Source organism: Quercus robur, chromosome 3 (assembly GCF_932294415.1).
Source record: "Quercus robur chromosome 3, dhQueRobu3.1, whole genome shotgun sequence".
In the NCBI taxonomy this organism is placed as follows: Eukaryota; Viridiplantae; Streptophyta; class Magnoliopsida; order Fagales; family Fagaceae; genus Quercus; species Quercus robur.
Window position 1 is genome coordinate 54291584 of NC_065536.1, and position 23382 is coordinate 54314965.

Consider the following 23382-nt stretch of genomic DNA (forward strand, 5'->3'; position numbering starts at 1 on the left):
CGAAGGATCAAGGAGATGATTCCACATGGCAGACAGACCCATGACATCTGACGAGCATCTCCATGAAGCTGAGGGGGGATCTTTAGACGAGTAAAGAGGCCGACTGGAATGAAGAAGCCGACGAGTCCAGCGTGGCCTAACTTGACCTCCACGAATATCCATACAAGGAAATGTCTTTTACTCCATGATTAACCTTAATCAAGGGAACCCTTATAAGGAAAGGATCTCGCAAAATATGTAAATTAATGAGGATCTTTCCCACGAGGAAAGACCCTCCCCGCCAAGAAATGAAAGTCATCTCTACTTTACTATAAAAACCCTAAAGTCCTCACAAATCAAGGTACACATAATTTACCCCAACTCTGATACTTTGGAGTTGTGAAAATTCTCTGACTTAACCTTCGGAGGGTATTTGGCCAGTACCATATTATCTGTGAGGTCTTCCTCTTCTTTGTTGCGCAAGTTTTGTCTAGAGCACATGAGGACTGTGTGATTTACTAATGATTTTTGGTATCATCAGTTGGCGCTGTCTATGGTAAAAGAAAATAGTAACAACCATGTTACCACTTCCCAGACAAAGAGTTGTATGGTACTCACTCGCTCGATGACAACCAATAACCATACCAGAGAGGAACCGCGCACTACTACCCTTGAAAGATAAGTATAGACCCTAGCTGCAACTGTGGAACGCCTTACTAAGCAAAACCACGACCTGGAGGAATAGCTGTGTCAAAGGGATGCTGGGCCCAACAGTCATGGAGAGGAGTAAGAGAGCATTAGCGCCAAAAGGAGGGACCAAGAAGGACCAGAAGGCAACAATGCTCCAAGCAGACAAGAGTGACAAGATACCAACCATCCATCCGTCGTAAAAACGGCACCGCCACACATGGTTGTGGATATGCAAATAATGAACGCCCTGATGGACTTCATGATGAACGCCCTCAGAGGACGGGTGTCAAGCGACTCGACGAGTTAGTCCATCGGACGGACTCACCTTTTATTGCACCCATCACTTCATTCCCCCTTTCGTAGAAGTTCCGTATGTCAAAGGTAGAAGCCTATAATGGGTCAAAGGATCCTTAGATCACCTGAAGTTATTCAAAACCCTTATGCACTTGCAAGGCGTGGCGGACAAGATCATGTGTCGAGCCTTCCTAACTACACTAAAGGGTCTTACAAGGGTATGGTTCAACAGGTTGACCCCCAACTTCATCAGTACCTTCAAGGAGTTGAGCACACAGTTTGCCTCGCACTTTATTGGGGGGCACAAATATAAGAAGTTCACTGCATGCCTGATGAGCATAAAGCAACAAGAGGATGAGACGCTGAGGTCTTTCATAACCCACTTCAACAAGGAAGCCCTTTCGATAGATGAAGCTGATGACAAGATACTGGTTGCCGCGTTCACCAATGGATTATGAAAGGGGAAGTTTTTGTTCTCCTTATACAAAAACGACCCAAAGACCATGTCAGATGTGCTGTATTGAGCCACTAAGAATATGAACACGGAAGATGCGTTACTAGCTCGAAAGGAGAAACCCAAGAAGAGAGAAAGGCAAGAAGATACACAATAGGATAGGGGACGGAAGACGACTAGGACCGGGGATCGACAGGAGGATAGGTGTTCTAAACCCCCGGTTGGAAGATTTACGAACTTCAACCCGCTGACTGCCCCTATCGATTAGGTCTTGATGCAGATCAAGGACGATGCAGGCTTGACATAGCCCGACAAGTTGAAAGGAGATCCTAGTAAAACGTCCAAAGATAAGTATTGTTGTTTCACTAGGACCACAGTCACAACACGTCTAAATGCTATGCCTTAAAGCAACAGATTGAAGCCCTTATCAAGTAAGGGAAACTACAACGATTCGTCAACAAAGAAAGGGCAGATCCATCGCAGGAGCAGGGTACTAGAAGGGATAACAAGCGCCCCAAGCCACCCATAAAGGACATAAGGATGATTGTAGAGGGCACCACGGCTTCTAGTTCATCTAAGAAGGCCCGTAAGACTTATCTTAGAATGATTCAAAATGTCTAGCTGACAGGTTTCATCCCAAAGATGGCATGGGCCGACAACCCTATAATTGGATTCTTGGAAGAAGACGTTCCACGTCTCTACCACCCACATGACAATGCACTCATTGTTAGTATTCGGGTAGGGGACTACAACACTCACCGAGTCCTAGTTGATAATGGAATCTCTGTTGATATCCTCTACTACCCGGCATTCCAGCAAATGAGGATCGAGAGAAAGCGACTCGCACTAACCAACGCGTTGCTTGTTAGGTTTGGATGAATGAAAGTATACCCCCTCGACGCGGTCACATTGCCCGTGACGGTCGATGACTACCCTCAGCAAATTACTAAAGATGTAACATTCCTTATTGTCGATTGCTCATTTTCCTATAATGCCATACTAGGCCGACCTACCCTCAACTCATGGAAGGCCATGACTTCAACCTATCACCTGATAATCAAATTCCTCACCAAGTACGGAGTAGGAGAGGTACGTGGGGAACAAGTGGCAGCACACGAGTGCTACATAGCAATGTTGGAAATGGACTACCACTTGCAGACCATAAGCATAGAAGAATAGAGGGTGATCGCGGAGCCTACTGAAGGATTGGAGGAGATACTTCTCGATAACTTTAGGCCCGAGCGAACGACTAGGATCAGCACCCTCGCCAGTCCAGCAGTCCATCAAGTGCTTATGGCATTCCTAAAGGAAAACCAGGACGTCTTTGTTTGGAGTCATGAAAACATGCCCAGGATCGACCCTTCAGTTATGGTGCACAGGTTGAATGTGCCACCTTTTTTTTCCCCTATTCGTCAGAAGAAGCAAGTGTTCGCCTAGGAACAAGACTAGGCTACAGTGGAAGAAGTCCGCAAACTGCAAGATGTAGAGTTCATCAGGGAGGTGTTCTACTCCGACTGGCTGACCAATGTAGTGATGGTCATAAAAGCCAACGGGAAATGGAGGATGTGTGTAAACTTCACAGACTTGAACAAGGCATGCCCTAAGGATAGCTACCCCCTCCTACGGGTTGACATCCAAGTAGACTCGATAGCAAGACACCAGTTATTGAGCTTCATGGACACATTTTCTGGTTACAACCAGATCATATAAGATGAAGCTGATCAGGAGAAAACTTTGTTCATCACTAGTCAAGGCCTCTTCTGCTACAAGGTGATGCCGTTTGATCTCAAAAACGCAGGCGCAATGTATCAGAGGCTCATGAACAAAATGTTTGCACATCAGATTGGAAGAAATGTCCAAGTTTACGTGGATGACATGCTAGTGAAAAGCTGAAGGGAGAACGATCATTTAGACGACCTCAAGGAGACCTTTGACACCCTCTGCTCTTACAACATGAAGCTCAATCCAAGCAAATGCACATTTGGGGTGACGACTGGAAAATTCTTAGGGTTCATGGTGTCTCAAAGAAGTATCAAAGTCAACCCAGACAAGATTCGGGCCATAATGGAGATGGCACCACCAAGGAATACAAAAAAAGTGCAATGCCTTAACGCCAAGGTAGCTGCGCTAAACAGGTTCGTTTCAAGGGCAACGGACAAGTGTCTACCTTTCTTATGCACGTTAAAGAAGTCCTTTAAGTGGATAACCGAATGCCAACAAGCTTTTGATGATCTAAAAGCATACCTTTCTTCCCCACTATTGCTAAGTCCTTCCTAACTAGGGGAAAAGCTATTTCTCTATCTAGCTGTCTCCTCGGCTGCCATCAGCGCTACCTTAGTTAGAGAAGAAGACAGAGTGTAGAAGCCTGTGTATTACCCTAGCCGGGCACTCCTTGGCATAAAGGAGAGGTACCCACCGATGGAGAAGTTCGCCTTCGCTTTAGTTACCGCATCCCGTAAGCTCAAGCCATACTTCCAGGCCTACATTGTGGTTGTTCTAACAGACAAACCTTTACAGCAAGCAATGACTAACACTGAAGCTGCTGGATGGATGGCACTATGGGCAATAGAATTGAGCAAGTTCGACGTACAATACCGCCCGTGTATTGCCATAAAGGGACAGGTAGTCGCTGACTTCATTGCAGAATTCACCAACATGGAAGGTAGTGGGCATAAGAGCATCCCCAATGGAGTATTCACATGGACGGATCGTCTAACAGGCAGGTATAGTGCTTCATTCTCTAGAAGGGGACGAGATCAAGTGTATAGTTCGTCTCGACTTCCCTACAACCAACAATGAAGCAGAGTATGAGACTTTAGTGGCAGGACTGGATCTCACCAAAGCCGTAGGGGCCATGAGTGTGATTGTGTACTACAACTCTCACGTGGTCACAAGTCAGGTGAACGATAACTACGAATACAAAGGGGAAAGATTGAAGAAATACTTGGAGTAAGTAAGGAAAAGGGTAGGCGAGTTTCAGGCCAAGTTTGTTCAAATCTCCAAGGAAGAGAACGAGTGAGCCAACTGTATTGCCAAAGTCGCATCAGCAGAACACATGCTCATCCCCAGTAAGGTACTTTCTTTTGTTTAGCTTTCACCTATGATAAACGGCATCGATGTGCAGGAAATAAACTTGAGAAGCAACTGGACCACACCGATAGTTTCTTATTTGAAAGACGGGACACTACCTGACGATTAGGAGGCCGCAAGAAAGATGAAGGTTCAAGCGGCATGGTTCGTCTTGATAAAAGATGTCTTGTACAAAAGAGGCTTCCCTTGCCTGTACCTAAGATGCTTAAGCCCCAAGGAAGTAGATTATGTCATGAGAGAAGTCCATAAGGGATCTGGGGGAACCATTTAGGGTCACGGTCATTGGTGCACAAGCTAATCCGGGCTGGGTACTATTGGCTTACCATGCAAAAGGATGCCCAAGCCTATGTCAAAGCCTACGACAAATGTCGAAGGTTCAGCAACATCATCAAACAGCCAATAGAAGAGCTCACTCCAATGATGGCTCTATGGCCTTTTGCTCAATAGGGATTAGAAATCATGGGCCCATTTCCAATAGTGATAAGACAACTGAAGTTTCTAGTGGTCGGCATAGACTACTTTACCAAATTGGTGGAAGTTGAAGCCCTGGCCACCATCACAGAGAAAAACGTGCGAAACTTCTTCTGGAGGAACATCATCTGCAGGTATGAGATCCTTAGAGTCTTGGTCTCAGATAATGGAAAGCAATTCGACAACAACTTGTTCAAAGATTTTTGTTTACAACTAGGAATCAAGAATCACTACTTTTCACCCGCCCACCCTCAAGCCAATGGACAAGTTGAGGTCACGAACTAATCCTTGCTTAAGATCATCAAGATTTGGCTTGAGGGGGTAAAGGGTATATGGCTAGAAAAGTTGTCAAGCGTACTATGGGCATACAAGATGACGGCCAGGACACCTACAGGAGAGACTCCATTTTGACTAATGTACGGGAGCGAGATTGTCATCCCAGCTGAGGTCGGACTCACAAGTTATAGAATGGAGAACCATGATGAGAATAGGAACGATGAAACCATGCACCTATAGCTTGACCTAGTAGATGAAGTAAGAGCAACAGTTAAACAAAGGTTAGCGCGGTACCTGGATCTCATGGCCAAGCATTACAACTCTAGAGTTAGATGCAGAGATTTCCAAGTTGGAGACCTTGTTCTAAGGAAGGTCACAAGCACCATGAGAGATCCCTCCCAAGGAAAACTGGGACCTAATTGGGAAGGACCCAACAAAATCATTTCATGGCAGAGGAAAGGCACCTACCACCTAGAGACGCTAGACGGGTAGAAGCTGCACCACCAATGGAACACGAAGCTCTTGAAAAGATACTACCAATAGACGACGGCGGTATGAAGAAAAACACTCCTCATTTCCAGTTTACTTCCTTTTAGTTAATTTTTACTAACTACAATACTTTTTAAGCCCGAATGGCAACTTTTTATTCTTTCGAGAACAATTTTTTACTTGTGCACGCATTTATCACAATAAGAGGAGTTATTTAGATGACTTGTGTATGTATACATTTCTATGAAACTACATCTGTGATTAAGTCCATAAGTGGACAATTCCATCCTAAGGGATGCCTCCAAATTAACAAGTCCTTAAGAGGACGGTTCATTATTTAGTCCATAAGCGGACGGATTCACCCCAAAGGGTGCCATTAAATTACTAACTCCATAAGTGAACGGATTCACCCCAAAGGGTGCCCTTAAATTACAAAGTCCATAAGTGGACAGGTCTATCCCAAGGGATACCTCAAATTAACAAGTCCTTAAGAAGACAGTTCATTATTCAGTTCATAAGTGGACGGGTTCACCCCAAAGGGTGCCATTAAATTACTAAGTCCATAAGTGGACTGATTCACCCCAAGGGATGCCTTCGAAATATTAAGTCCACAAGTGGACGAGTTCAGCCTAAGGGAGGCTTTGAAAACATCAAGTCCTCAAAGGGGACAGATACACCCAAATAGATAGGTTCCCCAAGTCTTCAAGGGGTCGTGTGAATGTCAACACGTATGCTAAGGCAAACAGATAAACACATTAGGAACCAAAAGCACACTCAAAGTAGCAAGGCTAAAAGCGATGGATGTAATGAAATATTAAATAAAGGCCCATAAAAAAGGGAAAGTGTTTACAATAAAGCCCAAAAACAAGGGAACTTACTATTGTCTGGAAATAAGATGGGATACATAAAAAATTAAGAACTAAAACTAAACTGAAGGGTTCTAGGCGTCCTGGGCAGCAGGGTTCTGGGCATCTTGAGCAAAAGGGTTTTCAACAGATGGGACAGAAGTGGCGATGTGGCCCTCAGGAATAGGTTGGGCAATGACCACACCATCGTCTATAGGAATCCGCTCCTCTGTATAAGCAGAGTCATCAAACTCCTTATCAACAGTGTCACTAGCCATAGGAGTCGTTGGCAATAGGTCGTCAATAGAAACCTTGGATAGGTCAAGGTCTGGGTAGATGGACCCAACTTGCTTCAGACAGTTCTCAAACCCGTCAGCGTAGTAGACGGCGCATGCATTAATGAAGGATTGGGAAGCCCTGAACTTCACCATGGCATCGACTTTCGCCTTTTCCATCTATTCACAAAGAAAGGCCAATTCCGTTGCCAAATTGGTCTTTGCCTTCTTTGCTTCCTCAAACCGACGGGTCTCTTCTGCAAGCACTTTAGTTTTAGTCGTCAGCTCCTGGTTAAGGGTACGGATGGCCTCCAAGAACTAAGCCCGCTCCTTGTTTTCAATCTCCTGGCACTTGTGAAACTGTTGGATCACCCCTTCGCTAGCGATGCACCTATCTTGAAGCGCCTTCATACGCACCAATGCCTAAGATCAAAACAACCATCGGCAAAAGAATAGACAAATAATGCAGGAACATAGTTTGAGAAAAGAAAACATACCCTTGATAGGTCGAAGAGACCTGACAACCCTAAATCTTCAGTCGTCTACTCGGCACAAGGATCCAAGTCCGTCTCCTTGATGATTGATTTAACCACCTCGATGGCATGCTCCTTATGCGTAAGTAAATGACGAACGACTCCCTGAGCGACGGGATCCTTCCCCATCATCAACCCTTTGCCAACTTCATAGCTGGGTTTTAAAGGCGATGGCTGCTTTGGTTGCTTATTGCCAACAGGGGTGCCTAGCCTTTTCTTGAGTGGACAGTTGTCTTTCCCTTCACTCTTCCGCTTGGATGTCCCCTTACTAACAATGTTGGGAGCCGACGTCGAGGCCCCATCCTTCTCCTTCTGCTTGCATGCCGTAACTGACACCCTTACCAAAGCTCTTTGCCTCCTTGCCTCCATTTCTGCAAAGGACGAATGTTACAAAAGTAGACATTAGTATAAAACGAACGGAAGAAAAATAAGCCAAAAAAAGTAAAAATTTATGCCGACGAGAGTAAGCGTTTAGTTTACAGGCTATAGGTGTCGGTTCAGGGCCACCATAGTAGGCGTGTAATGTATCAAGGGTGACAAGGTCCTTCCACCTCCTTTCACTAAAAGGGATGTCAAGCACACAACAGATAAAGGCCTCCTACTCATTAGTCATCTGTGGGCAGACGCTAGTTGAAAAAAGAAAAAAGCAGACGACATCAAATACTTAGCAAATAAATAAAGAAAATGTGAGAATGCAAACGGTACTAAACCTGAATCCTTGACAATACCCCAAGTATTGTCGAAGCCGTGGGGCATAGTAGTAACCCACTCCCCCTGTCGGCACACCCAGTCAGTCCCTTGGACAAAAAAGTACCTATCTTTCCAATTCCTATTAGAGTTAGGCACGTCCGACACCAGCCTGAGTGACATCTTCCTCGCCGCAAAGTGGTAGATCCCTTTGGACGAGGATATGTGTTAAGGTCTATAGCGATAAAAGAACTCATCTAGAGTAAACCGACGGTTCCCACCACTAAGACGACCCCAAAGTACTTCAGCTCCTATGAATATCCTCCAAGCATTAGAAGTTATCTAGCTAACGGGAAAACCTAGGAAATTGGCTAACTGACGGTGTAGTTTCGTCATGGTAATCTTAATCCTGCCGAGAATATGGCGTCATACATACCAATGTCTGTGGTCTTCCCAAAGTAGCATCGTTCGAACTTCCTAGGCAGACGGATGGGGACATTCTTAGGGATTTGGTAACGATCCGAGAGGTTCTTGAAGCTGTTAGTTGTCATCCTCGGCAAAAATTCGTTGACAGTCCATATCGCAGGAAGGATAAAGGGACGGGTCCTACCATCTCCTAGGCTTCTTAAACTTCCTCCTTCAGGTGCTCCCTCGTCGTCCTCACCTTTATACTCATCACCTTCTTCCTCACCCTCCTCCTCGTCCTCCCCTTCTGCTCCATCCCCTTCTCCCTCGTTATATTCGTCCTCCACATCTCCCTCATCCTCTCCTTCGTTTCCATCACTCAGAGACTGGGTAGATAGCTCCCTTTTTGGGGACCTAGGGGAATCTTCCTTAGGACGACGCCCTGACAAAAAGATCTCATCGTAGCCCGCACCCTCACAAATTGACGATGACAATTCACTTGTCACTTCCTTATCTGACATCTATCCACCTACAAGTGACGGAGGTATTGTCTAAGAACATATCTTGACAAGGACTCAAAACATAAAAGGGGGGGGGGGGGGGGGATGGGATGCAAAGGTATAAAATAGAAGAAAAATTTACAATAATAAGTGGACGGATTGAAAAGCGACAATTCCTTCGGAGATTGACGACAATAGGTTGACGGCAACAAAGGCGATAGAACAACAACTCTCCTTCTTTTATAGTTCGCAAAGATGAAATAAGGAAAAATAGGAGGAGGTGATGAACTATTTATAGGACGAAGGAGCACGAGAAATGAAGTGATGCTTTTGTTCAGAAACAGACTAACTAGCCTGTGCCACGTGTCCTAGCATTTAATGAAACTGCTCAAGAGCCATTAATGACACCCATTTTCTTTTCAAATAAATAATCATAAAAAAGCTAACAGATCACACTCCATGACCCGTCAGTTACAACCGACGGAGCCATGGAGTAAGGGGCAGCTGATAAGGATATTTTAGGCATAACGAAGAAGTCGATGACCCTTCAGGACTCGACGGTTTCATATTAACAGACAGGGATCAAGGAGACGATTCCACATGGCAGACAGAGCCATGACATTTGATGAGCATCTCCATGAAGCTAATGGGGGATCTTTAGATGAGTAAAGAGGCCAACTGGAATGAAGAAGCTGATGGGTCCAGCGTGGCCTAACTTAACCTCCACGGATATCTATACAAGGAAATGTATTGTACTCCACGATTAACTCTAATCAAGGAAACCCTTATAAGGAAAGGATCCCGCAAAATATGTAAATTAATGAGGATCTTCCCTACAAGGAAAGACTCTCTCCGCCAAGAAACAAAAGTCATCTCTACTCTACTATAAAAACCTCAAAGCCTTCACAAATCAAGGTACGCATAATTTACCCCAGCTCTAGCACTATGGAGCTGTGAAAGTTCTCTAACTTAACATTTGGAGGGTATTTGGCCGATACCACACCGGTACTCTCTGTGAGGTCTTCCTCTTCTTTGTTGCGTAGGTTTTGTCTAGAGCATGTGAAGACTATGTGACTTACTGACGATTTTTGGTATCATCACTAAGTATAAGATTTTGAGAGTGATTCAATCAAATCCTACACACACTTTAAATTACTCCTCCTATTGCAAGAAAAAAAAAAATATATATATATATATATATATATATTTCTCTCTATATTGTGATTTTTCATTTTTGAGTAGACAAAGTTTAGGTACAACCTTACTTAATACTATCTTTTTATTGGGGTGAATTTTGACAAATCCACCATTAGATTACATAATCTTCTTATATCCTCTTTGCTTGCAAAATTTCTAGAAAATTAAAGATCAATAGTTATGTCATCATTAAATTGTTTAAATTAGAAGTTTTTGTAAATTAAAATTATGCGTAAAATATAAATTTATAGATCATATAGTAAATAATATTCAATTGACACAAAATTTGACATGTGTATTAAAAACATAAAGAACATACAATTCAACGGTCAAATTTCCGAAATATGTAATAATGTTTATTTTATTGAGTAAAGTTGTAACCTGAGGCTACAACCAATTTTGTAACTTATGGATATTGATTCCTATTTCCGAAAAGCACCTGAAATGGTGAATATGAATAGTTATTCACACTTTTGTCCCTAAAGTGTTGGAGAAGTTTTCTGTTACCTTTTATATAGTAGTTCCTTACAAATTTGTATGGAATCAAATAATTGATTCCTCCTATCTGAAGTAATCCCGCACATGAAGAGAATATAAGATAAGACCACTTATTTCTCTTTATCCGGTTAGCCCTTTCAAAGTGTCCCCTTGTAATTTTTATGTTTAGCAAATGAGAAAACCCTAAGTAGAGATTTTATTTTTTAAGATAATGTGAAGTTAGAATTTGACAAGAAAATTTAGAATCTAAATTTCCTAAAAATAGAAAAAAAAAATGAAGGAACTATAAGAATAGCTATGTTCTATGGTACTAAATATTGGGTTATTATAATTCATTATATCTATCAAAATGTGTGTAATTGAAATGAAAACATTAATATTGATAAGTGAAAAAAATACAGAAAGATAAGATTCGAAATGAGAAAATTCACTTAAGGATATAGGTAGCCTCTATTGATGAAAAAATATCAAAGAGTCCCTTGAGATAATTTGGTTATATTAAGAAAAAGGCAATTAACGTATTAGTAAAAAGGAAAAAAAAAAGTCAGTCAACTCAAGTTTAGGAAAGTAAAAAAAGGTTAAGGAATATCATAAATAATAAATAACATTAATAAAAATAATGAAAAAGACATGTAAATTAAGATAATAACAAAGCGTATGGCTTCAAATGGAATTGAATGACAAGAAAATGAAATAACATAGCATATGCAGATGCCCACTGGTCTGCAATGGATGGTGAGGCCAATGTAAAATCACTATTATGTAGCAACGGATCAGATCAGGCAACTCATGTCAAGGGATGAAAGACTAGTTGTACCGCCCGCTTGTTTGCCAAAAAGGCATTTGATAGTCTTCTTCTTCTTCTTTTCTTTTTTTTTTTTTTTTTTTTTTTTTTTTGACATAGCTTTTAACGTATGACACCTGCTCTTAATTATTGCTCATCATCATCAGATCATGCCACTAATTGGATTTTGGTATAAACAGATATCAAACCCCAAATCTATTTCTTAATGAAAAGAGACTTTACCAATTAAGTTAACCAGAACTCACTTTAATAGTCTTTCTTAGCCCATTGAATTTGTAACAATATGTTAGGGATAATGCCCAAAGACAATACCCATTTTATCTTCAAAAAGAGTAGTGTTTGCTTAGTAAATGCTTATTTGCTGACAATTCTAAAAGCTTTTTAGCAGCCATTAAAACCAATGACCTTGTAGGCTTCAAGTGCATCGTTTTTTAAAGAAAATAACATAGAACAAAGTGATTATAGAAGTTAGTTTGGAACCATTAGGACTGTTTTTAAGACTCCAGAAATAACGTATGATCACTAATTAGTATATAGATTAGCCAAAGCCCATAGATTCCAAAAGTTTGAGTGTTCGATGCACAAGATCTGTTAAAACAAATAATTTAAATTCAAAATTTCCTATTAGTTTAGAGAGTAGACCATAGATTCTAAAGGAATTTGGAAGTTTGATGCACAAAATCCGTTTGAAAATATTTGGGAATTACAATTACATTTCCTATCAATTTAAACTTTTAGAACAAGTGGTAACTTATTAAGATTATGTAACAGTACTATCATCTCCCTCTCTTAACGGCTTAACTAAATTTTGAGGTTTAAGGTAAAAACTTTAAGCGGGGCCTTTTCTAGTCTTATAGTATTTAAATATTAATTAAGTAATATTTATTTAAAAGCTATTTTTCTTGCCTTTTTTCTTGTGTTTTCTTTAATACTAGTAACAAATTTATTCACAAATCCATTTTAAGATTTAATTTGTTTTTCAACTCCCTTATAGTTTTTTATATCCAGATTGAAATTTTGAAATTTTGTAGAAGACATTTATAATTAAAATATATATGACTAATTGAAACAAAATTTATAATTCAATTAAAATAAAACTTAGTATATAACAATAAACCTAGTTTGTCAAAAGCAATATTTTAAATTTACTAAATAAACATATTTCATATTAATCTAAAAGGTTTATTTATCACATAACTCAATAAATTAATATTGATACAAAGTAAATTCTAATTTCATATTTTCATTATATAAAATGTTTTTGATTAAAATAGTTATTACTAAAAAAAGTAGAATAACTTATGAAATCATATATAAAATATACAAAAATAAACTACTTAAAATAAAAGAACTGAGTCTATATTAATATATATATAAATCTAGGTTAATGTAAAAAAGAAAAAGAAAAAAGGAAAGTGATATAACAAATAAATAAATAAAAGTCAATCCCATAAAAAAAATCCGGTCAAATCACTGGTGGATTTATTGTAATTACATTTTTTTTCATTTAATTTTTTTTTTTTTTGGCAATTTATTTTCAAACCTTATATGACTTCTTTGTTATAAATTTAGTGGTTGTTGAAGGCTTGTAACTTCATGGTCATCCAAATATTGATTAGAAAGTTTCAGAGATTTAAAAAAAAAAAAATTATAATAGATTTCACATTCCTTCTTATCAAATCAAGGAATTCTTTGTGGATCCAGAATAAGTTCATTCTTGAGAATGTATTCTGTTTCTTGTGTCAAGCCCATCTCTGGGTAGCAAAAGGAATCAGCAGAATTAACAAACATAATGGCATCTGACGTTTTGTGTTACCATCTCTTACTACGTAATCAAATGCTTTTAAGTATTACCATCAGATAATGAGGTCAGTTAATGCTTTGTTGACTGGTGAGAACCTAATTTGTGAGTCGCAAATGAACTTATAAAGCAAATTCTGTCCCCTAAAATAATACTTGCCCAGCTGCACTCATAATGTCCCAGCTGTTTGAACAATGACAGTTGAGAAATGCTTTAAGTTTTACCATCAGATATGGATACCCCACAGATGCTACTCACAAAGTATAAGAAACAACATCAGAGAAGGCAATTCAATATTTGGCTCTTTGCCAATGTTTCAAACTAAAAACTACAGTAAAACAATTAAACCAAAAGACACTACCTTGATCTACTGGAATTCCTTTTCCACTATGGGTAGCTACTAGCTAGCAATGCTAAGGTTACATCTTCACAAGTTGAAAGTTGCTTTAGATTTCCTCAATTTATAGTCCCACCATAATCATAAACCAGTGGATAGCTTAAAGACAAGATTTTATCTGAGACAAAATCAAGAAACATGCTAGTTTCTTTAAGGAAACATTGAAAAATTTCATACTTCAAATTGTTCGTGATGGGAAGATTACCATTGTATGCAGCAGGCAGAGTTTGCAATATCAACTCAACATTAACTAGTTCTCAATATATACAGCCAAGCCAGATTGCAGTCTCTTTTAGAGGACTACACTCAGAGCAGTGGACCAAATTTATAAACATTCTTTTTATCTCAAATGAAATGGGAAACTAAGAAAGTGAGCATTATGATCAATAAAAAGATCCAAAAACAGTTGCATAGACAAATAAGGTTAAAACAACACATATAAATTTAGTTTGTCTCATAAACAAAACTCCCCAAAATAAGGGGAAAAATACAAGCCCCTCATTATTTTCTCGATGTATTGTGGGAAATGCCAAACCAATGCCAAGTTACACACAAGCAACCTGTGACAACTAAGCTAAAGTTTAATAATTTGAGAGTGATTCGATCAAATCCCTCGTACACTTTAAATTACTCCTACTCCTATTGCAAGAAAGAAAAAAAAAGTATATTTCTCTCCGAATTGTGATTTGTCATTTGTGAGTAGACAAAGTTTAGCTGCAACCTTACTCAAAATATATTTTTATTGGAGGTCAATTTTGACAAATCTGCTATTAGATTACATCAACTTTTTATATCCTTTATGCTAGCAAAATTTCTAAAAAATTAAAGATCAATAGCTATGTGATCATTAAATTGTTTAAATTGCAAGTTTTTGTAATTTAAAATTATGTATAAAATATAAGCTTATAGATTATATAGTAAATAATCTGATTAATACAAAATTTGACATGTGTATTAAGAGTGTAAAGAACATGCAATTCAAAAGTCAAATTTTCAAAATATGTAGTAATATTTATTTTATTGAGTAAAGTTGTAGGCTGAGGTTACAACCAATTTTGTATTTTACGGATATTGATTCCGATTTCCGAAAAGCACTTGAAATGGTGAATATGAATAGTTATTGACACTTTTGTCCCTAAAGTGTTGTAGCAGTTTTCTGTTACCTTTTATATAGTAGGTTCCTTACAATGTGTAAGGAATCAAATAATTGATTCCTCCTATCGGAAATAATCCCGTACATGAAGAGAATATAAGATAAGACCACGAGAAATGATATGTTTACAATATTTTTATAACATTTTTACAACAAATTCTAAGTGGCAGATTGTTATTAGTTGTTATTGTTGGGGCAAAAAAGTAATCTTAGTGTTAAGTTCAAATTTGAACCAATAACAACTAACCACCTGTGATTTGTTATGAAAGTGTTGTGAACATAGCATCTCTCTAAAACCACTTATTTATCTTTATCCAATTAGCCCTTTCCAAGTGTCCCCTTATAATTTTTATGTTTAGCAAGTGAGAAATTTCTTAGAGATTTTATTTTTTAAGATAATGTGAAGTTAGTATTTGACAAGAAAATTTAGGGGGTGTTTGGTTGAGTAGTTTGAGTAATATTGTTTGTAGTTTTTGAAATACGTGTGGGTGAAAAAGCGTGTAATGTTGTTTAAAATGTGAAAACGTGAGTTTGAGATAAAATACCAAAGAAGCAAGTGTGTAATGTTGTTTAAAATGTGAAAATGTGAATTTGAGATAGAATACCAAACAGGCCCTTAGAATCTAAGTTTCCTAAAAAAAAAAAAAAAAGGAAAGAAAGAAGTAACTATAAGAATAGCTATGTTCTATAGTACCAAATGTTGGGTTATTATATTTCATTATATCTATCAAAATGTGTGCAATTGAAAAGAAAAAATTAATATAGATAAGTGAAAAATATACAGAAAGATAAGATTCGAAATGAGAAAATTCACTTAAAGATATGGGTAGCTTCTATTGATGAAAAAAATATCAAAGAGTCACTTGAGATAATTTGGTCATATTAAGAAAAAAGGCGTTAAACATGTTAGTATAAAGAAAAAAAGTGAGTCAACTCAAGTTTAGGGGGGAAAAAAAAAGGTTAAGGAATATCATAAATAATAAATAACATTAATAAAAGCAGTGAAAAAGACATGTAAATTAAGATAATAACAAAGTGTATGGGTTCAAATGGAATTGAATGACAAGAAAATGAAATAACATAGCATATGCAGATGCAGATGCCCCCGTGAGGCCAATGTAAAATCACTATTATATAGCAACGGATCAGATCAGGCAACTCCAACTTATGAGTCATGCCAAGGGATGAAGACTAGTTGTACCGCCCGCTTGTTTGCCAAAAAGGCATTTAATAGTCTCTTTTTTTTTCTTTTTTTTCTTTTTTCTTTTTTGATATAGTTTTTAATGTATGATGTTTGCTCATCATTAGATTAAGACACCAATTAATTTTTGGTATAGATAGAGATCAAATCGCAAATCTATTATTCAATGACAAAAGACTTTACCAATTAAATTAATTAGAACTCACTTTAATAGTCTTTCTTTGCCCATTGAATTTGTAAAAATATGTTAGGGATAATGCCCAAAGACAATACGAATTTTATCATAAGAAAGAGTAGTGTTTGCTTAGTAAATGCTTATTTGCTGACAATTCTACAAGCTTTTTAGCAACCGTTAAAACCAATGACCTTGTAAGTTTCAAGTGCGTCATTTTTTAAAGGAAATAAAATAGAACAAAGTGATTATAGAAGTTAGTTTGGAACCATTATGACTGTTTTTAAGACTCCAGAAGTCACATATGATCACTGATCAGTATATAGATTAGCCAAAGCCCATAGATTCCAAAAGTTGGAATGTTTGATGCACAAGATCTGTTAAAAAAATAATTTAAATTCAAAATTTCCCATTAGTTTAGAGATTAGACCATAGATTTTAAAGGAATTTGAATGTTTGATGCACAAAATCCGTTTGAAAATATTTAGGAATTACAGTTATCTTTCCTATCAATTTAAGCTTTTAAAACAAGTGGTAACTTATTAAGATTATGTAGATATTACGATGTTATCATCGCTCTCTCTTAACGGCTTAACCAAATTTTGAGACTTAAGGCAAAAACTTTAAGCGGGGCATTTTCTTGTCTTATATTTAAATATTAATTAATTATAATTTATTTAAAAGCTATTTTTCTTGCATTTTTTCTTGTGTTTTTTTTTTAATACTAGTAACAAATTTATTCATGATCCTTTTTAAGATTTAATTTGTTTTTCAACTCCCTTATAGTTTTTTATATCCAGATTGAAATTTTGGAATTTTGTAGAAAACATTTATAATTAAAATATATAAATGACTAAATGAAACACAATTTATAATAAAAATTTATACAAAAAAAAAAAAAATCAAGATTGTAACTTTACTAAATGAACATATTTTCATATTAATCTAAAAGGTTTATTTATCACATAACTCAATAAATTAATATTGATCCAAAGTAAATTCAAATTTCATATTTTCATTATATAAAATGTTTTTGATTAAAATAGTTATTACTAAAAAAAAAAATAGAATAACTTATGAAATCATATATAAAATATACAAAAATAAACTACTTAAAATAAAAAATCGAGTCTATATTAATATATATAAAAATCCTAGGTTAATATAAAAGAGAGAAAGAAAAAAGGAAAGTGATATAACAAATAAAAATAAAAAGTCAATCCCATTAAAAAACATTCGGTCAAATCACAAGTAGATTTATTGTAATTACATTTTTTTATTTAAAATTTTTTTTTTTTGGCAATTTATTTTCAAACCTTATATGACTTCTTTGTTATAAATTTAGTGGTTGTTGTAGGCTTGTAACTTCATGGTCATCCAAATATTGATTAGTAAGTTTCAGAGATTTATTTATTTATTTATTTATTTATTATTTATAATAGATTCAAGGAATTCTTTGTAGATCCAGAAGTTCTCAAGCCAAATATTGATTAGTAAGTTTCAGAGATTTATTTATTTTATAATAGATTCAAGGAATTCTTTGTGGATCCAGAAGTTCATTCTTGAGAATGTGTTCTGTTTCTTGTGTCAAGCCCATCTCTGGGTAGTAAAAGGAATCAGCAGAATTAACAAACATAATGGCATCTGACGTTTTGTGTTACCACCTCTTACTACGTAATCAAATGCTTTTAAGTATTACCATCAGATAATGAGGTCAGTTAATGCTTTGTTGACTGGTGAGAACCTAATTTGTGAGTCGCAAATGAACTTATGAAGCAAATTCTGTCCCTTAAAATAATACTTGCCCAGCTGCACTCATAATGTCCCAGCTGTTTGAACAATGACAGTTGAGAAATACTTTAAGTTTTACCATCAGATATGGATACCCCACAGATGCTACTCACAAAGTATAAGAAACAACATCAGAGAAGGCAATTCAATATTTGGCACTTTGCCAATGTTTGAAACTAAAAACTACAGTAAAACTATTAAACCAAAAGACACTACCTTGATCTACTGGAATTCCTTTTCCACTATGGGTAGCTAGCAATGCTAAGGTTACATCTTCACAAGTTGAAAGTAGCTTTAGATTTCCTCAATTTATAGTCCCACCATAATCATAAACTAATGGATAGGTTAAGGATAAGATTTTATCTGAGACAAAATCAAGAAACATGCTAGCTTCTTTAGGGAAAGGTTGAAAGATTTCATGTTTTATTGACAGTTTACATAGTATAATTCTGGAGGTCCTCCAAGTCTGATTTCAAATAGTTCATACCATTGAATGCAGCAGGCAGCGTTTGCAATATCAACTAGTTCTCAATAAACACAACTCAGCCAGATTGCAGTCTCTTAGAGAATGACTACACACAATGAGAAGTGGACCAAATTTATAAACATTCTTGTTTTCTCAAATGACATGGGAAACTAATAAATTGAGCATTATGATAAAAATTAAAAATTAAAAAAAAAAAAAAAAAAGATCCAAAAAATAGGTGCATAGACAAATCAGGTTAAAAACAACAGTTTCTCAACCAAAAAAAAAGAAGGTTAAAAACAACATATATATATATATAAATTAAGTTTGTCTCAAAAACAAAACTCCCCAAAACAAGGGGAAAAATACAGGACCCTCATTATTTTCTGGGTGTATTGGGGAAATGCCAAACCAAAGCCAAGTTAACACAAGCAACCTGTGACAACTAAGCTATTCCCATCATAGCAAGCTCCAAACTGGGTATGCTCCACCATAAAATAAAACCCAATTCCAGAAAGCAAAAAGGAAGGTAAAAGTTATGTACAGAATGGTGCCCTAAGAATCTCAATCCAGGAGGTTGTCCAATTCCCTAAACATATTCCAAAGAATGATGTTTTCAGCCGGACAAATGGCAAGGCTATATCAGTAATGCACCAGTTAATGATTGTTCAAGTGAAATCTCCATAAAGAGACATTCAATCTAGAAGTCCAACTAACCTTTACAAAAACAGACAACTTTTGAAAAAATTCAGCCACTTTCTCTTTTGCAGTTCCCAGGCAAAAGAAATTTATACTTGTCTGCATTCTCCAAAAGATAAGATGGAAGATGAACAGCTGAGAAGGAACGAGGAACAGGTCCCATTTTCCCTATTATATCTTTGAAGGTGTACTCTTCAGGAAGCATATCAAACAAATCAGCCCCCTTGCATATTACTTTCTGAACTCTTTGAGGGTTCAAGTAATGAGAGAACCTAACCCTGTCATAATGGCTGTATGCTTTCATCTTAAAGATAAATTCACTGATTCGGCGGAAGCAAAAGCTACAATGCCACCCTGCATCTGCCAAGAGGTCATCTGTCTGGCGATAATGTGCATACCTTGTTTTACCAGACTGATACCTGTGTACTGAAGCTCTCCAGCTGCTATCATCCACATGGAACTCAAAAGAATATATATAATTCTTCAGTTGAAGATGCAGGACAGGAGGTATATCATCACACCACCTCAAGAGATTTATTGTGTGTCTGCTTGGGATCTCATCAACATCAGACATTATCAACAAGTCATCATCTTCAATACCAGCTTTTTTCAGAAGCACATCCAGTGCTACTCGCTGATATGCCTCCTCAATAAATGGATTTTCTCCTTTCTTAAACCTTCCCCCAATAGTCCCATAAGTCAATCGTGGCTCAACGAATTTGAAATCATCTCGATAACTGGAAAAAAACAAGGGCTTTGGCAATCCAGTGAATGTTGAATTCGACTCAAGGATAACAAACTGTGTTACATAGGGATACAATTCTTTCCATCGTAATTCAAGAATTTCCTTCTCATTACTAAACAACACAGCATCAAAGACACGCCTTGGGTACTCACGGATTTTCCAACCATGAAGTTTGCAAAGGTTCTCCATTGACACATTCTCATGATAATAATGCGGAAGTACATGAAAAGGTTTGGGTGGTGATTCCCACAGTGGGCGCAGGAAGTATGAGATCTTCTGCCCATGTAGATAGATGAAAAATATGCATGTCGGAACAAAGGCGAAAAGAAAGATTAAGGTTTTCACATCCCAGCCACGCAGAATGCAGCGGATTCTTGACATGCTTAACACTTTATTTGATTCCTGCCATATTAAATAAGAACATATTAAACTTAAAATGAGTAAGAACAAACAAAGAAGCAATAAAAATGTTCACAAATCAAAATATTTCTAAAACTTAGAATGACTATTTGTAAATATACCCAAGAGTAGCATCTTTATTTACTATAAGCATCATAACTTCACAGGGCTATATATATATATATATATAACCCAATATTTCCTCCAAATGCATATTTACTTCTAAAGACAGAAGATACAAAAGAAGAAAATTGTTTCTTTTCCAGAATTTACCAACTCTTTCTTTACTTTACTCACAATTTCATTGAGACAAGGTCAATTCACATATGACCAGAACAATTATTGATTTGAAGGAAAAGAGTTATAATTCCTAAAATACAAAATACCCAAATTCTAATTTGATCAAGGAGTATTGAACAATACCCAATTTCATAGCCCTAAAATATCTCCTTTTTAAAAATAAAATAAAAACTCCCCCATTTCTTCACCTCTTTAATCACTACAGAAAAAAAAATCCATTCTAGTTCTAGCAAATTGATCTTGCCAAATGCACACAAATTCAAAATTTTCCCAATCCCTAAGCCACCAAATTCCCAACAGCTTTTGGGGAAAAAAAAAAAAAAAAAAAACATATAAACCAGACTCAAGATTTGATATGATTTCACTACCTCAACAATGCTAATACAAAATCTACTGCCCAAATTAACAAATACAGAAACAAAAAAGGGTGGGATATGATACTTTGATTTCAAAGAAGAACACAAAACCAAACTTGAAAAGCACAAAAGTAATCGCATAAAGAACACTACCAAATTAAAGGGTTTTTCTTCTCCAACCTCAAGCACTGCTCAAACTTCCAAGATCCACCCTTTTTCCCATATTACCCCATGAATCAAACAAACATATCCACAAAACCAAAACCCAGTCACAAAATTCAAAAACCAAAAAAAAAAAACAGAAACCTCAACAGAAACAAACAGATCAAACATAGTACCACCATAATTCAAAAAAAACCCCAAAGATAGATAGATAAAGAAAAAGAAAAAAAAATACCTGTCCACAAACATCGCCACAAATATCATCGGTTTTCTTGTTACAATAATGTCCTCCTGTCTCACCCATCATCCACCACATTTTTTGTTTTTTTTTGGTTTTTTCCTTTCAATCTCCAAAAACCAAAAAAAAACCCTGTCCTTTCAAATCGCTTTATAGGTTCTACTATTAATAAAGCAGAACCAAACTGAACCAAACTCCACAAACTGACCAAAATACCCGTCACCCTTTTCCCCCAAATGGCAGAATCGTAAATACCCAGATTCAGAATTTTTCTCAGACCTCTTGATCTTCCTCTTCCTCAAACGGCTAAAAACCCCCCCCACAACTCTGATCACAAAACACACAAATTCACAAACAACCCCAACAAATATAAAATAAAAACAATAATAATAATGGGGTCTATAACAAATGCAACAATTTGAAGGGAAAAATAATAAAAAGGGTGCGGTGTCTGTGGCCTCTGGGGACTCTTATGGTTAATGGGTGGCAGTTGTAAAGCTTTTTTCTATTTTCTCTCTCTCAACTTCGTTTTCCTATTCTGCTTCTTCTGCTGCCCCCACCGTTCCAGCTTTTCTTTTTTCTTTTTTTGTTTATCTATATTGACACCTAGCTTTTAGAAACGGTTCAAAATGTAGTAATACTTTGTTATTTTTGACAATAATAATCATGGTTTTGAGAAATTTATAATGGGTGGTAGTGAGGGTGTTTGTGTCATTAAAACGAGTGAATTAATGCGGCTTGGGCTGGTTTGGTTTGGTTGGGTCCCCTACGCGTTAATTGACTGGCTCAAGGAAACTCTATGTGTCGTGTCGTGTCGTGTCCCTATTAGTTTGTGACAAGTGTTTAGATTTTTTTTTTTTTTTTTTTTGTTTTCTGAAAACGAGTTGTTCTCTTCTTTGTTCTTGTTCACCCCAAGTCTATTACTTGGTCTCTTCTTATTAAAAAAAGAAAAGAAAGAAAAGTATTACTTAGTCCGGACAGTCTGTTTAAGGGTAATTTTTATGTAATTTGGAGTACCAAAAAATAATATTTATTTCTTTCATATTAACATAGACACCGAATTTAATGAATAAATTTTATTATAAATGTGAGAGAAATTTTTTTTTTTATATTTCGGTAATATTTTAAAAAATTTATCTATGTAGGAGTTATTTGTGTGTCTAAGTATGACTAGAAGTTTAGGACTATTTATTTTTTATGTACTCTTGGAGTATAAAAAATAATGTTTATTTCTTTTATATTAAAGTGGACACTATCATGAATTTAATGAATACACTATATTATGAATGTGAGAAATTTTTTTTTTTCATGTTTTGAGAATACTTAAGAATTTTTATCATTTTAGGAGTTTTGTTTATTTTTAATTTGTGAGTTTAAGAACTTGTTTGGATACCACTTATTTTACTGAAAACTGAAAAAATTATATCAAATAATTTTAAAATCAGACTAAACAGTGCACACATGGGTCCCAGCAAAGATGGACAAACTATTTACACAACTAAATGTTGAGACATGCACAGTGCATAGTGGCTGAACTGCGTAAATGGACAAACTGCATAGTACAACGTGGGTCCTAGCAAGATGGACAAATTGTGTTAATGGCTGAACGTGCACAGTGTAAACGAGTCCCACTTCAAATGCAAAAATGCAAACGTGAGGGTGAGACGTTGTATCCAAACGTTATCTAAGTAAGACTAGGTGTGAGTTTGGATTGCGTTTTGCTGAAATTTTTTTTTGTGTTTTGCTAAAAATTTGGTGGGTCCCATGTTACTTTTCATATATTTTTTTGGTATTATTCATAAGTCTTATGAGTATATTATTTCAACTCACTTTCACATTTATCTAGAGTACATTTAGTAATAAATTTTTAATTTTAACAAAATAAATTATATCTAAACTCCTTATCTTAGGTTCTGCGAAAAAGCTTTTGAAAAAAAAAATATTTTTTAAAAACACGGGTTTTGCTTTTTCCTAAGAAGATGGACTGAAAAGTTAATGTTGGCTAAGTATATAA

The 23382-nt window shown here is 36.5% G+C and overlaps 1 protein-coding gene across 1 annotated transcript; it reads right to left on the bottom strand.

Moving 5' to 3' along the window:
• Positions 1–18757: 18757 nt before the first annotated feature.
• Positions 18758–22025, bottom strand: LOC126718395 (uncharacterized). Its single transcript, XM_050420547.1, has 2 exons — positions 21366–22025; positions 18758–20315 (listed from the first exon to the last, which is right to left on the bottom strand). Exons 1-2 carry the CDS (start codon positions 21444–21446, stop codon positions 19218–19220), a joined length of 1179 nt encoding a protein of 392 aa, XP_050276504.1. The 5' UTR covers positions 21447–22025; the 3' UTR covers positions 18758–19217.
• Positions 22026–23382: the final 1357 nt, after the last annotated feature.